Source organism: Bubalus kerabau, chromosome 3, assembly GCF_029407905.1.
Source record: "Bubalus kerabau isolate K-KA32 ecotype Philippines breed swamp buffalo chromosome 3, PCC_UOA_SB_1v2, whole genome shotgun sequence".
NCBI classification, from domain to species: domain Eukaryota; kingdom Metazoa; phylum Chordata; class Mammalia; order Artiodactyla; family Bovidae; genus Bubalus; species Bubalus kerabau.
In genome coordinates, this window is record NC_073626.1 from 115463844 (window position 1) to 115482860 (window position 19017).

Consider the following 19017-nt stretch of genomic DNA (forward strand, 5'->3'; position numbering starts at 1 on the left):
CTGATACTGCCCTAACATTAATTAGTAAAACACAGACATCAGCACACTCTCAAGGCAAGGCACAGAAATTATTCACAAAATAAAATATATAAAATACGCCAGAGGGGGTAATTCTAACACAAAACTTTCCTAAACTTGGCATATCTCAGGGGATCGCTTGTTATCTAGGTTACCTATGGCCTCGAGAAATATCAAATAAAATGGCAAGCCAGTCAAATTCTTGGGCTGTGAAGAAAGGATGGATTTTGAGAAACAATTTGAAAAAGCTTAAAATTTACTTGAGGAAGAAAGTTGTAAAAATCTAACAAATAATTCAAAAGTCCAGGACCAGGGGGCTCTCTAATGGCCTGCAAGGTAAGAACGGTCCCTCACCTAAAGTAATTCCATGCTTCTCATTAGTAGGACTGTATGAAAAAAATTTGTGCTCAATTACCTCATTCTAAATTCTGTCAATAAAATTTTTTTGGAAATTTATGTTATCTTTTGTTACATAAATACTTAAATAGTACCCATAATTTGATACTTTAGCCTATGAAGTCTGAAATATTTCCTGTCTGGTCTGTTACAAAATAGTGTGCTGACCCTAGATCTAGTAAGTACTTGTAAGTAAACAAATCCAAATTACAATGACACTAATTTCCAACTCTGATTCTCTACGGTTCCACGTGGGACATTTTCCACCAAGGTATCTCAAATTTTCCTTTAATTCTCATTTATATTATCACCAAATATTCATTTCTTCTTTCAAAGTTCCTCCCTTCCTACTGGTACCACCACATTTGAGCAATCTGTCACGTAATGTGCTTAAATTACAACACTTCTCCTTGTGGTCTCTGCCCAATTCAAATCCTTCTTAATGACTGCTACTGAGCTAATTTTTTTTCAAAAAGATAAGCTTTACCATATCAAGTTCATATTTCAGAAATCACAAACCCATGATAATATCAGGAGTCTAAAATACAGATAAATTCAGGTACTCTGTGGAAAAGATGTTCAAGGCTAACAAATTCAAAGAAAAAAGCAAGATGACAAAATATTCATAAAAATAATTCCACACATGCAGAAAAATTCAGTGACAAATGAATTTTGAAACACAAATGAAAATATTCCTAATCTACTTCAAAACAGAAACACCAAACCTCCCTCCTCAAACCATAAAGTTTTTCATCTATCTACTTAAAAGTAGAAAAAGTGTTAAAAGATAAATGGCAAACTCTAAACAGTGATCACTTTGGTCAATGAACAGTAACTGCTTTGCATGAAGGGCAGTTTCATGAGAGAGCGGTTTTTTGGCTGTTCTGAGCAGCTTGTGGGATCTTAGTTCCCCCAACAGGGATTAAACCCGGGTCACATCAGTGGAAGCGCCAAGTCCTAACCACTGGAACACCCGGGAATTCCCTTATTCCATGTGTTTTTAAGTGGTTTAATTTTTAAATCAAAGATTATGAATAATGTAATTAAAAATACAGAAAATATAATGGTTAGAATGTGTGATTCCTAACAGAGTTCACATATTATGTGTACACTGAAAAATGACCTGAATGAAGACATCAAAATTTAACAGCTATCATCTCTTGAACGGTGTTTGTGGCTGATTTGCTTTTTCATCTTTTTTTACAGCTTGAAATTTTTTATATTTTCAAGTTTTCTATAATGACTATGTATTATATGTATAATCAGAAAGACCCAAACAAGTTAAATACAGAAAATGCTCTTTTAATGGACAAAATGCAAGATGTATGAGAAATGTTTTTCTCAATAGAAACTCAGTGAGAGACTGAAAAATGAAAAGACTTTTGCATGAGATATTATCTTTCCTCCCTATTCTTTAACGGTATCTATTTAAAAATTATTAATCTAAAATATTTATTATATCACTAATTTTTGGTGAGTTCACAAGAAATGAAATAGCTATAAGCACTCTCTTTCCATTTAACATTCTTTTTGTCAATATAAGTTACTAATTAATTTTTCTGATAAGCACATGCTTACAAAAACAGCCGCTATATCCAATGGAGAGAAAATAAATACTCTGAAAAGGAAATGTTTTAGCACCAAAAGTAACTTTCTTATTCTCCAGGCTGTGTTAACAACTTCTCTTTTAATAACAGAAGTAAAATTTCACTAAAAGATGTGGTTCAGATTGAGACTTTGTTACTGACAATTATTTCAAAGGATGACTGTGGCAAACAAAAACCCAAAAATGCAAAACGAGTCATTTAGGAGAAAAAAAATGAATCTAAGACAATTCCAGAAATAGGACAAAGGGGCACTAGAGGAATGCAAGTTTACAAAGATGAGGAAACACAGACTATGCAGATGATGAAAAGAACAAAACTTAAAAGTAGATTTTCTTTTCTCATGTTTCATAAAGATTCTGTGAAGCATCTTTTTAACAAAGTTCTGAAAAATAAAGGTTACAGTCTCTTCAAGTTCCCCTCTCTGTATGCTAGCTTTTGAGACTGCAGATCAAAGACAAAAGTATATTCTCCTTTTGAATTTCAAGATAAAAATGGGAAAATAAATGGTAAAATAGGAAGGAAAAAAACCCAACACGCAAATAGAAGCAGTTTGAAGATATTATCCAATTAGCTTGCCACTTTTGCAGATTACAGGAATGAAATTATTAACTTTTTTGAGATTATTTTTTTGTCTACATCATTGACTGAAAGAAGTACCACGATTAGTTGTAAAACTAGTTTCTGTGACTGGTACATGGCTTGCTGAAAGGGACAATACGCATGATCTGAATCAGGCTATGTTAAATCGTCATAGTACATGTACCAACACAATCAAATACAAAATTGCCTCAGTGATAACTGATTGGTTGCGTTGAAAGTAAAGGTAATTCAAATTCTACTTTTCTGCATAAGGAGCTTCCAGAAGAAAATGGACTGCTAAGCAACTCAAGCTAAGGAAGACATTTTTCAGAACAAAGGCTCATTAGTGTTCTTATAGAAACCTCATAATCTGGTTATATTTTAATAAAAACATGAGTGTTTGGCTCAGGACTACAGCTTAGAGTTTACTAATGAGCAATGAGAGACACTGTGACTTTCTTACAAATGTGTAAAACATTACTAGGTTATGGCAACTTGTGTAAGGATGACACGCAAATGCATGAAGTATTCCATATTAAAAATGAGGAGCTATAAGATTAGGCTTTTTATTCACTCACCTTAAATTATTTTGTTGGCCAGGTGGAATGACGCTATAGTAAACTGGCATTCCTGCTGCAGGCATAGATCCTTGATTAGACTGATTAGGGAACATAATAGGCTGTTGATAAGTTTGATGGGCAATTCCTTGAGAACCTTGAGGCAGTGAAACCTAAAATTTGAAAGACATTTTAAAGGGAAAAAGGTTTTTTAAAACCTTGCAAAAGTCAAGGTCTCCAGCCTCCCTAAGCTTTTCAAATATGAGCAGTTACGAATAAGCTAAAACTGCCATAGGCTGTCTTGATAATTTAGTTATGGCATTACCACTTTATTTTTATGTTTTTAAAGCCAGTTATTGTTTTTGGCTAGCATTTATCAAAAGCACAGGAGGCTAGGAGTTGTGTTCCAAAGTAGAAGTTATTTAAAAAAAGAAACTGTTTCCATATGGATAACCATTTGACATGGAAAGAATAATAATATTTACCTCAGGTAGAGCTAAGTAAAACTCAGGTAAGAGTACTGGTGAGATACACTGGATCAGGAAGTATGAGCTTCGGAGCTTAAGATACCTAGATGTAATAATGATCCATCAACTTTACTGTACATGTGACACTGGGCAAATAACTTAAGTCTTCTGAGGCCCCAGAGTTCATTATCTGCAAAAATGGTATGTCTCTTTCACCTCAGGAGGGCTATTATAATTTCTATTTCCAGGATCTAGTACAAAAGGTATTTCAGGAACAGCAGATCTTTCAATTCTGTTTTCTATAGTATCTACATAGAAACCTTATGAACATAATGGATTCATTTCTCCAGTTTCCATAGCTATCTAAAATAAAACCCACAAAGGCATAAGGGTTTTGTAATTTACAAGTGTGCCACATCACAGTGATTTTGGTCAGTAAAAGCTTCTGTTGATGCTGATATCAACAACAGTAGGGTCGAAGACAGTAACAGTAGTTAATGGTGATGACAGTCAAGGCTGACATTACTGAGTACTTACTACCATGTTCAAGTTCTGTTCCAAGAACTTTATGTATATTATTACATCAAGTCTTCCTAACAACCCTAAGAAGGTATTTTTTATCATCCCTGTTTTATAGAAGGGGTTAAAACCTTTCTCTGTTGTACAGCTATCAAGAAGAGAAGTCAATGTTTGAACCCATGCCCACTGGCTCCAGAGCCGCAGTTCTTCAATCATTTCATGATTCTTTGTATCTGGGCTCTGTGATTTCTAAGTTAATGATTAACTTTTAGGTTTTTCCTATTAGTTCAGTTCAGTTCAGTCGCCCAGTAGTGTCCGACTCTTTGCGACCCCATGAATTGCAGCACGCCAGGCCTCCCTGTCCATCACCAACTCCCGGAGTTCACTCAAACTCACGTCCATCGAGTCAGTGATGCCATCCAGCCATCTCATCCTCTGTCGTCCCCTTCTCCTCCTGCCCCCAGTCCCTCCCAGCATCAGAGGCTTTTCCAATGAGTCAACTCTTCACATGAGGTGGCCAAAGTACTGGAGTTTCAGCTTTAGCATCATTCCTTCCAAAGAACACCCAGGACTGATCTCCTTTAGAGTGGATTGGTTGGATCTCCTTGCAGTCCAAGGGACTCTCAAGAGTCTTCTCCAACACCACAGTTCAAAAGCATCAATTCTTCGGTGCTCAGCTTTCTTCACAGTCCAACTCTCACATCCATACATGACCACTGAAAAACCATAGCCTTGACTAAATGAACCTTTGTTGGCAAAGTAATGTCTCCGCTTTTCAATATGCTATCTAGGTTGGTCATAACTTTCCTTCCAAGGAGTAAGTGTCTTTTAATTTCATGGCTGCAGTCACTGTCTGCAGTGATTCTGGAGCCCCCAAAAATAAAGTCAGAAACTGTTTCCACTGTTTCCCCATCTATTTCCCATGAAGTGATGGGACCAGATGCCATGATCTTCGTTTTCTGAATGTTGAGCTTTAAGCCAACTTTTTCACTCTCCTCTTTCACTTTCATCAAGAGGCTTTTTGGTTCCTCTTCACTTTCTGCCATAAGGGTGGTGTCATCTGCATATCTGAGGTTCTTGATATTTCTCCCGGCAATCTTGATTCCAGCTTGTGCTTCTCCCAGCCCAATATTTCTCATGATGTACTCTGCATATAAGTTAAATAAGCAGGGTGACAGTATACAGCCTTGACGTACTCCTTTCCCTATTTGGAACCAGTCTGTTGTTCCATGTCAACTTCTAACTGTTGCTTCTTGACCTGCATATAGGTTTCTCAAGAGGCAGGTCAGGTGGTTTGGTATTCCCATCTCTTTCAGAATTTTTCATAGTTTATTGTGATCCACACAGTCAAAGCCTTTGGCATAGTCAATAAAGCAGAAATAGATGTTTTTCTGGAACTCTCTTGCCTTTTCGATGATCCAGCGGATGTTGGCAATTTGATCTCTGGTTCCTCTGCCTTTTCTAAAACCAGCTTGAACATATGGAAGTTCACGGTTCATGTATTGCTGAAGTCGGTCTTGCAGAATTTTGACCGTTACTTTACTAGCGTGTGAGATGAGTGCAATTGTGAGGTAGTTTGAGCATTCTTTGGCATTGCCTTTCTTTGGGATTGGAATGAAAACTGACCTTTCCCAGTCCTGTGGCCACTGCTGAGTTTTCCAAATTTGCTGGCATACTGAGTGCAGCACTTTCACAGCATCATCTTTCAGGATTTGAAATAGCTCAACTGGAATTCCATCACCTCTACTAGCTTTGTTAGTAGTGATGCGTTCTAAGGCCAACGACTTCACATTCCAGGATGTCTGGCTCTAGGTCAGTGATCACACCATTGTGATTATCTTGGTCATGAAGATCTTTTTTGTACAGTTCTTCTGTGTATTCTTGCCACCTCTTCTTAATATCTTCTGTTCTGTTAGGTCCATACAATTTCTGTCTTTTATCGAGTCCATCTTTGCATGAAATGTTCCCTTTGTATCTCTAATTTTCTTGAAGAGATCTCTAGTCTTTCCCATTCTGTTGTTTTCCTCTATTTCTTTGCATTGATCGCTGAGGAAGGCTTTCTTATCTCTTCTTGCTATTCTCTGGAACTCTGCATTCAGATGCTTATATTTTTCCTTTTCTCCTTTGCTTTTTCCCTTCTCTTCTTTTCACAGCTATTTGTAAGGCCTCCCCAGACAGCCATTTTGCTTTTTTGCATTTCTTTTCCATGGGGATGGTCTTGATCCCTGTCTCCTGTACAATGTACATAGTTCATCAGGCACTCTATCAGATCTAGTCCCTTAAACCTATTTCTCACTTCCACTGTATAATCATAAGAGATTTGATTTAGGTCATACCTGAATGGTCTAGTGGTCTTCCCTACTTTCTTCAATAAGTCTGAATTTGGCAATAAGGAGCTCATGATCTGAGCCACAGTCAGCTCCTGGTCTTGTTTTTGTGGACTGTATAGAGCTTTTCCATCTTTGGCTGCAAAGAATATAATCAATCTGATTTTGGTGTTGACCATCTGGTGATGTCCATGTGTAGCGTCTTCTCTTGTGTTGTTGGAAGACGGTGTTTGCTATGACCAGTGTGTTCACTTGGCAAAACTCTATTTGCCTTTGCCCTGCTTCATTCCGTATTCCAAAGCCAAATTTGCCTGTTACCCCAGGGGTTACTTGACTTCCTACTTTTGCATTCCAGTCCCCTATAATAAAAAGGACACCTTTTTGGGGTGTTAGTTCTAAAAGGTCTTGTAGCTCTTCATAGAACTGTTCAACTTCTGCTTCCTCAGCGTTACTGGTTGGGGCACAGACTTGGATTACTGTGATATTGAATAGTTTGCCTTGGAAACGAACAGAGATCATTCTGTCGGTTTTGAGATTGCATGCAAGTACTGCGTTTCGGACTCTTTTGTTGACCATGATGGCTACTCCACTTCTTCTAAGGGATTCCTGCCCGCAGTAGTAGATATAATGGTCAATGAGTTAAATTCACCCATTCCAGTCCATTTTAGTTCGCTGATTCCTAGAATGTCAACATTCACTCTTGCCATCTCCTGTTTGACCACTTACAATTTGCCTTGATTCATGGACCTGACATTACAGGTTCCTATACAACATTGCTCTTTACAGCATTGGATCTTGCTTCTATCACCAGTCACATCCATAACTGGGTATTGTTTTTGCTTTGATTCCATCCCTTCATTCTTTCTGGTTCTATAGGTTTTTCCTATAGTCCCTTCAAAATACACAGTAAGCTCTGAATTACTTTCAATTTGGCTCAAAGGCAAAGATACTGTTGATGGTTTGATTTACTCAATTTTGTATAACAAAATATATTTCAGTCTTTTTGTCTACTGAAGCAGTGCAACATTCTATTGTTATTTTTGATTGTTTTTAAGTTAGTGTATATGCTATGTAGATCTAAGAAAAATGACACAGCTCAATCTAGATGATTTAAGCTACAGATTAAATTTTTAACTAGTGGTAAAGAAAACACCTGAAGTTCCAAAAGAGAGGAAATGGTACTTGAGAAGGTATAGCTGTAGAAAACACTCTACTAAATAGATAACTTCTCAGGCTTATTTTTTATTTAAAAAATTTATTTTAATTTTTTCAGCTGACCCATGAGGCTTGCAGGATCAGGGGTTAAACCCAGGCTCTTGGCAGTGAAAGTAAGGAGTCCTAGTCACTGGACTGCCATGGAATTCCCTTTGGCTTATTATTTAGATGAGTTTATCACCACCTAGCTTCTCTAACCAAATGTGGTAGGAAAAATGAAGCAGGCTATCATTCATCACTTGTCAGAGCAATATTTCTCACAATCATTCACCCAATGTAAGGATTATGTGAAATACCATGAGAAAATATACCTTGTAAAAAAGTATGCTATAGAAGTTATAACAACCGTCTCAGCTTTGAAACACTTTCAGTATCTAGCTCCATTTTTAAAAACTATAATAACAAGGAGATATTTATTTTAAACTTTTATTTCAAGGCTGATCTTATTTACATAGTGCCTGGGTATCTGATAGATGCTAGACAGACTAGATTAGGTAGGTAACATGAACAGGGTCTTGAGAAGGGAGAGTTCTTGGCTTGGTAGTGATCCTGTCTAATGATTAGCTACAGAGGAAGTGGGGAAAGGGCAGTCTCATGGGCCTCTACTTAAGCAGGGATGGTGGTGGTTTAGTTGCAAGTCGTGTCTGACTCTTGCGACCCCATGGACTGTAGCCCACCAGGCTCCTCTGTCTGTGGGATTTTCCAGGCAAGAATACTGGAGTGGATTGCCATTTCCTTCTCCAGGAGATCTTCCCGACCCAGGGATCAAACCTAGGTCTCCTGTATTGCAGGCAGATTCTTTACAAACTGAGCTAAGAGGGAAGCCCCTTAAGCAGGGAGAACCCGAGTAAAAAGAGGATGTGAGAGAAGACGCAAAATCGGTTCCCATAATGTTTTGCGTTCTATTATCAAAGGGGTTCAAAAACTAGACATATTCTTAGTGCTCAAAAAGTCCTCGACGATTTCATATTTTAATTACGACTTTCATTTTCTGGAATTTCACAGAATATGCTACCTCCTTTGCTCATATCCTGCCCTATTCTCACAATGTCTTAATTAATTTATGCCCATAATTTTATTTTAAGAGCTAATTAAAGGTTTATATCTTTCTCTTCTGTATTAAGTCCCCAACTATTCATGGCTGTGTTTCATAATTCCTTCAGTTACTGGTCTGTAGATTATAACCAATTTGTTGACTTGTCCTTAGATGAAATACATGTACATTTACCTTCCCAACTTGATTATTTTTACATTGTGGGACTGAATCAAAATAGCCTCTGGATTTCTTAACATTAGACTCAACTATGGGAAACCATGAGGCTAAGAAAACAAACTCACTTGCAGATTATTCCAGAAAGGTGAAGTGAAGTAGCTCAGTCATGTCCGACTCTTTGCGACCCCATGGACTGTAGTCTACCAGGCTCCTCAGTCCATGGGATTTTCCAGGCAAGAATACTGGAGTGGGTTGCCATTTCCTTCTCCAGGGGATCTTCTCGACCCAGGGATCGAACCCAGGTCTCCCTCATTGTAGGCAGACGCTTTACTGTCTGAGCCACCAGGGAAGCCATTCCAGAAAGGTAAAGGAAGATAAAATAAATGTCTGAAAATGTGACACAGTATGGGCTAAAGAAATCTGACATATTAATGAAACAGTAGGTATTTCTACTTGAGAATTATGAACTAAAATGCATGACATTTTCAATACAAGACATACTATTTCTTTTCTTCATTGAGTGGGGGGGGAGGGGGTGGATATCAATTCGATTGGGAAATTGCACATTCTTTATTCAATAAACACTAATTTATAATCTACTCTATTTTATACACCTACTTATACCTTTACTTTCCCTCCTGTTCCACTCTCTCCTCAAGAGACTTTGTAAGGAGCTGAAAAATAGAATAAGGTATTTGCTCATATATGTAGGTAGTTGGAAACACAAACAGTGCCAGAAAAATTTACTTCACAATATTAATATGGTTCAGATATTTTTCAAAAAATTAATGAAATGAATGAATAATGCAATAAAATGAGGATAGAACAAAATTGCAACAACTAATAAAACTCTTTTAAGACTATAAAGTTATGTATTACAGAAGCCTTTCCCCACATTAAACGGAGAAGAAAGTAGCCCACATTTTATTTATTGAAAATCACCTCTAGCCAGTGCAGGTAAGAGAGGGACCACATACCTGATATGATGGCACTGAAGGATAGGGGATGACCACACCCTGAATCTGATTTCCAATGCCATTGGGCTGGCCACCAACGAGGCTCTGGCTCTGGGGTTGCTGAACTCCAACTATCCCTTGGTAGTTTTGCTGCTGGTTGGGCATAACTTGATAACCTGTAATGGCACAGTGAGTTAAATCCTGCTTTGAATTTATTCACTAGCAGTATGTTTTTGTATTTTAAGCAAGTTCTAAAATCACAGAATTTGTTTAAACAGCAAATCTCATAAGCCCTCTATTATGACAGCCAACATTTAAAAGGTTTGCTATGTAGGTAACCCAAGTCAGTCAGCACTTCCCTACTCCAAAACATTCAAATTAAATTTGTCTTTAATTCCTCAAGTACAAAGATTTCCTTTGTACTTGAGGAAATTTATAGGGCCAAAGACTTGGTTTATACAGACAATTACTATTTGGCATATATTATAATTTGATATTAAAAATAATTTTCTGTGGACCAGGTCTGTCTACATAATTTGTGGGGCCCAGTGCAAAAGCAAAATGCAGGGCCTCTGGTTAAAAAATGCCGAGTTTTGAGGTGGTATTGGCAGAACTAATCCTTTTGGAGAATGGAAATAATGGAAGATGGGATGACTTTTACAGAAGAGCTGTATGTTTGAAAATTCAGACTAAGATATGAATCCTTATATTAGGAATGTCTTCAGGGCACAAGGGAAAATGGAGTTATCTAGCAACTTTTAAGATTATCTCCTTATTAAGGTTACTTAACAAAGAAACTGATCATTAGAGAGGTTAAGCAATCTGCCTGAAGTTCATAAATCAAACACCAAAGGGACAGTTCTTAAACTTGAGACACTGCTGGTAACTTAACTAAGAGTATAAATATACTTTTATTAAGTGAATTTATTAGTTATTTAAATGACTCCACAATAAGGTTTGAGTAATGAGTATGAATTTTATGTGTCTCTTGACCCTAAAAGGATTTCCTTAAGTAATTAGCTCAAGACATATGTAAATTACTAGAAACTACCAAATTCTTTTTTATTTATAAAAAAAGAAACCAGATTAAAATAAACAACCAACCTTCCAGCCAGGGAATCTAAAAAGGTTTTACAAAGATAAACCAAATGATGGCATTGCCTATACAAACTTCTACAACTAAAGGTAAGCTAAATGATTTCTCTAATACCATAGATCTATTTTGCTATCTTATAAATACCAGTTTTTATTTCTATCCTCATTAATTCCTAAAACAACAGGAATGGCAAAGATCCCATCTCAGGTGTTGATTTTGACAATAATATCAGCGTACTTGCCTGAAGTCTCAATGATTCTTCTCAATGACTAAAATAATTGAATAAATTTAGCATCACCCTTTTCTAAAGACATGAATACAAAACATATTTGGTAACTAAGCAACATATTAACAACAAAGTAAAAATATAGATACAATCAATCCTTTAATAATGAAGGGTTTTATAAAATGATGCTATTTCTATGGCAACAGTGCTTTAATGCCATGTTTCAAATGACTTCTCACCAGTCAACCTTTCCCAAAAAATGTGTATTATGGTCTTTATGGGTAATAAAGTGACTATAAACATGCTATTTCCTAAACACTCCTCCCTGTGAAATTCCTATTAATACTCAAATTTGCAGACAAATAAACTTCTTTCTTGCTCCTTAGTCTAATACTTGACATTCAACTCTACTTTCCGTTTATGAAATGACAAGCATTTCAAATTTATACTCTAAAGTCCAAGTACCATCAAAACATACACGGACACATTTCCACTCCTAGGAAAATAAAGGGCAGGAATGGAAAAGGGATGTGAAGACCCCTTCTTGTGTTGGAAATGTCACCTCTGAACACCCACACAGCTTCTACTGTAGTGTCATAATTTAGGCATAGCTCTTTATACACTGGGAAAGTAACTTCTTACAATGGACTTATCAGAATCACAGTTCACTAAATTAAAAAGAAAAATCTGAACACCTAGCAGAATTCACTGTAACATAATTTGACTTAAACTGTCACGTCCCCTAAGAAACTCAAATGTTTTTCACAACATTTTTGTATTTTATTCAAAATATATTCAGAGTTATAGGTTGCCTCGAAAGAAAACTTCGGGAAAAAAAGCCAATTTATGTGCAAATGTGGTTCTGATTTCCTTTATCTAAATATGTCAGTATTTGGAGATTCATCATTTGCTTCCTGCCTGCAATTCCCTCTTATGAAAAAAAAATCTGATACAGAAAGCTTCAATCAGTAGCTCCAGATACCATGATACAGTGGTCTAATGTAGGGCTGCTTGGAATTTGCACTAATAAATTTCCAGTGGTATTTTTATTCTTTAATGCAACCTTATCTCCACTAATGTTCATGCCTACTAATGGATATATTTATCTGCACATAAACATTACATTTTGAAAATGTGACATCATAAAATTCAAAACATCTGATTCCAGCACCTCATTTGTTACACAGGGTAGTATAAAGATTCTGTGAGCTCAAGATGTGCCTGGAGGGTGATAGAAGTTAAGTAAAACACAGCCCCTATATTTGAAATCAGGCATTCTTAGCCCTGACACCATATCAGAATAGCAGAATACGTAGGGTATTATGAAATTAAGAGGGAGAAATTAATCCTGGCTGATATCCACAGAGGTACTAACATTTGAGCCTGGACTTAAAGAAAAGGTCTGGAAAAAGTAAAAAAGTGAGTAACATGTTTGAGGAACAGAGAATAGTAAGGAGTGGTTTAATTTAAACATTGCATATGGAGTGAAAAGTGGAAGATGAAGGTAGAATATTGGTAGAGAATCAAAGACTTGCAAGTAGTAGAGCAGTGAGAACCATTAAGAAGTTCTAGATTTTAAAGACTGTGAAAGTAGAAAAATAACTAATATTACTACTTCATTCAAAACTAGAAAAAATAAACTGGGAACATGTTCTTAACTAACAGTGGAACTATTAAAAATAAGAATGCCAAACACTTTAAAATCCATATTTCTTAAAACTCGACAGGTAATATAAAATTGTTCCTGTTAACTGTTTTCTCATGGCTTGTGTATACCTTAAAAACAACAAAACTGAAATGGTGTGCTTTCTAAGGGCAGGGTTATTCACCCTGTTAAAGGAAAAAAAAGCCCCCAAATATCAATACCAGCTATTAAGCAAATAAGCCAAGGAAGTGGGTACTCATTTATATTTACCAAATAAATAGTGAGGAAAAATATATTCTTAACAGAACAGAATCAAAATAATATATGTTTCTATATTCCAATACTTTGGCCACCTGATGCAAAGAACTGACTCATTTGAAAAGACCCTGATGCTGGGAAAGATTGAGGGCAGGAGGAGAAGGGGACGACAGAGGATGAGATGGTTGGATGGCATCACCAACTCAATGGACATGAGTTTGAGTAAACTCTGGGAGTTGGTGATGGACGGGGAGGCCTGGTGTGCTGCAGTCCATGGGGTGGCAAAGAGTCGGACACAACTGAGCGACTGAACTGAACTGATGGTTTCTATACAAAACCAGGAGCTCCCTATGTGCTGACAGGCTCACTGTTCATGTTTAGTGAATGGCTTTTGACAGCAAAAGTCGTACTTAAGTTTTACGGTAACATGTCTATAGTAAGGTTAAACATATTTGCATTCTCATTAAAATAAAACTTGATCCCATAAACAGAAATTAACCTCAGTCCAGAATTCATGAATTACTCATTAAGTCTTCCCTTAAAAAATGCATGGCCACCTCAGTGTGTACTTGATAAGGAAAAACAGAACTGTTTTTAGCTCATATCTAATATATAAAGCTTGAAATGAAGGTTTAATTTAAACAATGCTGGGGGGAATGAAGGGACATTAAAAATACTCTTGAAAAAGGTTTATTTGACTAAAAAATAGGTTTTCATCAAAGAAAACTTGGAAAATACAACAAAGAGAAAAGGCCAGGGTGGAAAAACCATTTTTGTAAAACAATACCTTGCAGATAATATTATTCACATGTTGTATTTATGGCTAGCCTTGTATTTTCTGCACAGACAGCAACATACATTCCCACTTCCATTATTTATAGAAATGGGCCATACAACATATTGTTTCAAAACCTTTCCCCAGGCAATGTTTCCACAGCTAAACAACAGGGATTTTACAAAGCTATGGGAAGAAGTATTTATGGAAATTTTCTTAGACCATATTTAGACCTACCTCAAGTTAATAATCAAAGGATGAGAAAAAGACTCTGAACTTTCCATTGCCTTTTAGGAAGAAGGCACGTGTCAAGAAGCGAACAAGACAAAAAGACTAAGTATTTCAGAACAATAAATCAGCTTTTGGTTTCCATTGTGGAATCCAGCCCAAACACAAACGAAGCCCAAATCCCCATGTGTTTTCATTTAGAATACTAAATAATTATCATTTATTTGATAGCACAAGGTACTACTAGTAGCTAATATTTACATGACATTTATTAGGTTTTAGGTACTGCTCTAAGCACTTTCATGTGTGAAGTTTTTCCATGCTCCCAATCTTCAATCTTCTGAAATCTTCAGTTCAGTTCATTGCTCAGTCGGGTCTGACTCTGCGACCCCATGGACTGCAGCATGCCATGCTTCCTTGTCCATCACCACCTGCCAGAGCTTACTCAAACTCATGTCCGTAGAATTGGGGATGCCATCCAGCCATCTCATCCTCTGTCGTCCCCTTCTCCTCCTGCCTTCAATCTATTTCTTACTATCCCCATTTTTCAGATGAAAAAACAAAAGCATAGAGAAGCTCACACTTTGCGTAAGGTTAACAGCTGTTAAGTGTTGTAGCTGGATTTGCACATAGTTAGCAGCCTGATGCTAAACTTTACTTTTCTCACGGACAGATGTCGACACAGAAAGAGGATTACAGTAATACTGCTCCAGTAAGCAAAACATGAAATGCCTGACCTTCCACTGTCGGAGCATTTTGGCTAATGAAGATTTTTACTACAGTTTCACATATCTGAGTCTCAACAGCAATTTAATTACAGGAAAACAAAGAATTATTGTAAATGGTCAATATTTGTGAGTATTAAGTGTTATCCAAAACAGGAATCACAATGAAAGGCTATTAAGCAGTTAGTCCAGATTGCAGGTAAAAGAACTTATGGCTGAAACAAGGCCAAATCAAATGTCACAGAGTTTATTCAATCAGTCCATAATGTCCTCTCTCCTTCACTTGTTTTGCCCACTACTCCCAAGATGCATGGGTTGTGCCCTCTAACTGCAAGGTTACATTTCTTTGCCTCAGTATAATATGATTTCACATGGACATAAAGCAACTGGGAAGGGGAAAAGGAGGCTCAAATGGTGTCATATTTCAGCTTCTATGTCCCCTGGTCTGTGCCTCTCAGTATTTTGTGTCAATCTCCAATGTTCCTCTGGATTTTAGCCTTGCTATTTTGCTTCAAAGGCTGCCTTTGCTTGAGATGTATACTCTACTGCCACATTCCAGATGAATACACAGATTTCTCTAGCAGAATTTTCATGAATTTGGCTCCCCTCTCCACAACGTTGAGTTCCTGAGCCAAGAAGTGAGCCTCTACTCAGTGGGGCAATGCCAACTTTAACCTGGACACCATGTATATAAGGGGGAATGTCCTGTAACAGGGGTGAAGCCTTGAAGTTCCTGTGAAGGAATGGCTCTTTTCTACATACTGAATAAGTTTTACATTACTTTTGTATTAGAGGAGGGGAAATCCACCAGGTGTGAACCATAGTGAACAGAAAGCTATCAGGACCTTAGAAATCTTTCTAGCTTAAAAAGAAGAAGAAAAAAAAAAGCCTTATTTAACATTCGGTACGTTGCATGGCTGGTATCCCAGGAAGGAAATTCTACAACATTAAGTAAGGTGCCCGAACGACTTTTTCCAGAAGTCATGATAAGGTGTTTGACCATTCATTCCAATACTTAAACAGTCCAGTAACTAGTTAAAAAGTATATAATTTTAGAGTATACTCTCTAAAGAACATGATATTAAATGCTGCAAAAAGATTACTGGACTTTTTCAAATGACATAAGACCATGGGATATATGTTGGTTAAAGTTACTATAATCACAAGTAAAATTAGAAATATTCAGTCAGAAAGCACTAAAAAAAGAAAGAAAGAAACACCCATCATTCTACTATTAAAGGTAAGAACCTTACTATTGTTTATGTAAGACAAAACCACAATAGTGTGTTAGCAACATAAAGAACCATGTAATAACAGACATGCCTCACTTTATTCACACCTGCTTAATAAAATTTACATCTTAAAGAAGTGTTGTTTTAAACCTGTGTTTAAACATTCAGGTTTCACAGCATCACTGTTACAGAGTGGCATTTATTAGAGAAGTGGCACTGTGGTTCAAGTTCATTATCTAATTCAGGCCGAAGGAGGGGAGGGACATAGCTCTGATATTTTCAAAAGTATAGTTTGAAGACTGCCAAATATGAGAAAAAAAAATCCAACGATCTGGAAAAGAGGGAGAAGGGTGAAGATTAGGAAGGGTAAAGTAGACTCTCGAGAATGAAAAGTATTGCTATGTTTTAAAAATACTACAAGAGTATTTCCAGTATTCTGAGGCTCAATACATTCCCAATTTGGCTACTACCTAAATTATTCTTTTGTCAATAAAGTGTTTCAGTACATCTAATTTAAAAAAATCCTTCCTGTGACAAATCTGGATTTAAACTGGGTGTATGAGGAAAATAGACTATGTCTTGTAGAAATTTCTGAATATTGTAGGAAAGCATCTATTTTGTAAAGCAAGCAATGCCACTATATGTGATATCAAACAACAGAATAAACACCCAGATTTCAGTGTAAGTGTTATTTAACACTGACATTCTCCTTTGTTAAAAGATTGCAGTTGTGCAATATTATCCCATTTCTACCAGCACTTTCAGAGGAAACCACAATCAATTCTGCAAGCTGAGAGAACTAGGACAATACAAACTGATGGCTCAGGCTCTTCCCTGGAGGGCTCCAAAGAATATTCTATTTTTAACTCTCTTTCACTTCAGCAGGGAAAAGAGCAAGAAGGAAACACAGTGCTCAGCAGAAAAGTATTGCACAGGCTTTAACAGGCTAGTTTTACTTTATATAGGTGACCGGAACTATCATTTGTGCTAAAGGAAAGCAATCTTAATAATACGGATTAGACATAATCAGAAAGATAAGAAAAGAAACTGAAGAAGTGCTTAGTCAGAATAGTCATAAATGTAAGGTTATTTCATTTAACGGTATTATTAAATTTTTTCAAGGCTGAATTTGCACAGCAGAAGCACTGCTGTCAGGGTAGATTTTTTTCTTTCTTGGGTGAGCCGTTTTGCCAACTCTAAATTTAATTGTAACCAGGTATCTACAAGATAATTTATGAAAACCATTTCCAAATCATCAAAATCTCAAGTTTGTAATCTGATCTGTATTATGTCTGTGGCATTATTTTAGTGAGCAGACAAAATTCAACTAAGGATAAGTCTGTTAGGTGAATGTGGAATACACATTCACCTAACACCAGCACACGGTCGCTGTTCTTTATCTTCTATCACCCTCTGCTCTCCTACTCCTGTGCCTTAAATTAACAAAATTACAAACATAAAATATTAATCTAATAAAAACAGGTTCATACAGGTTATAGGTCAAAGCTATTTAAATGACCGTCCTATGGACGAGGGTATACAACTCAAGGAAATCTATGGGTACTTACCAGATACGTTTGGCTCCAGTGGCGGCAGGTTAATGAAGAAGGGAAAAGGGAAATACGTGGATTTGTAGGTAATATACAATGTTTGAGTCTGTGCTGGTCACGCAATACTAAGAAATGCTTACAGAATCAATGATAAAACAAGGGTAGCCAGGACTACCACCTAGTAATATAAATACAAAATTCCTATAACTCAAGTCAACAGTTGTCAGTAAATGACTTTGTAGCTAGAGTCCCTATTTGACATAACTTATCTGTTATAAGTATCACCCCTCCTCTGCTTATCCAATAGGATCCTTTCTTCCTTGCCTGTCTTTCATATCCTGGTTACTTTTAAATTTGTGCCCTGCAAAGCTGCCATTATTCTTGGGCATCTTACAGCCTGCTTAACCCAAAATGTTTCTCCTGTGGTTGTGGTCAATAGGACCCTACTGTAGTCTGCTGATTGGAAAGCTAAGATTACAGGTATAATGCATTGATAATCGTTGAATTTACCAGAGGTTGCAAAACTAAAATGATATTTAGCTTTATGGAGTCATTTTTGCTTCCCACATGCATACAATATCACAGTTTGGGAAAAAAATTAAATCATATCCCTTCAAATACTTTCAAATGCTTTTATGTGTCTTAAGTCCATTTAATGGCATGCATAATAATATTCCTAAAAAGCTATTTAGTAATAGGGGAAAAGATGTATTTGACTTTCATTAATGAATCTGGCATGCTTAGGACATTAAACTTTTAAGAAAAGCTCCAATCAAAAGCAATCTGCCTTTCAATTCTTCCTTGGAAAATAAATTAAAGCAACAGCTTTCATGAATTTTTAAAAGGTAAATTATATTAAGCCAAGGTTGTCATTTAAATTCAAATCCCTATTTCTGAGTATGAAGCATGATTAAAAGGCATTACAATTAATGGAAAATATAAGCAAATGTTAACACTTTAATATAGCATTAAAAGAAAGAAGAAGGGAAAAAACAAAAGAAAAGAAAGCAGTGGAAACCTGAGTAAAAAGAAGCCAGGAAGCAGCTGAAAAAGAGACCGGTTCACTGTGAGAAATGTAAACCTCTCAGACAGTGCTACGGCCCCGAATCCAACAGCTCAGGAACAAGGCCAATTATTGCAAAATATTAAACATATATGGTGAAGCTGTGAACTTTTCAAAAGAGTCCTAAGAATGAAAGCAGCTAAACAGAGAACAGCCAGGCCTCATAAACCTAAAATCTTTGCTGTAATTACTACCTGCAGGAAGTTTCTTTATCATATACTTCATAGTATTCAAGCTGTACATTTTACGGTAAAGGGTTAAGATAACAAATTCTTACTACTGCAGCTGGCAAGTAACCAGATCTTTTAAAATCTTTGCTTGTATGGCTCCTGTTACGGCAGTAGGCACTAAACTATTGCAAACCA

General features: G+C 36.6%; 1 protein-coding gene across 13 annotated transcripts in view; it reads right to left on the reverse strand.

The window, feature by feature from the left end:
- The window catches only part of R3HDM1 (R3H domain containing 1), a 167532-nt gene that overhangs the window by 20715 nt on the left and 127800 nt on the right, over nucleotides 1-19017 (reverse strand). For all 13 annotated transcript variants that reach the window (XM_055572721.1, XM_055572723.1, XM_055572714.1 and 10 more), the window contains 2 exons: nucleotides 9876-10030; nucleotides 3179-3330 (listed from right to left, as the gene is read on the reverse strand). In XM_055572721.1, the coding sequence (XP_055428696.1) occupies nucleotides 3179-3330; nucleotides 9876-10030 (307 nt within the window). The remainder of the gene's footprint in view (nucleotides 1-3178; nucleotides 3331-9875; nucleotides 10031-19017) is intronic.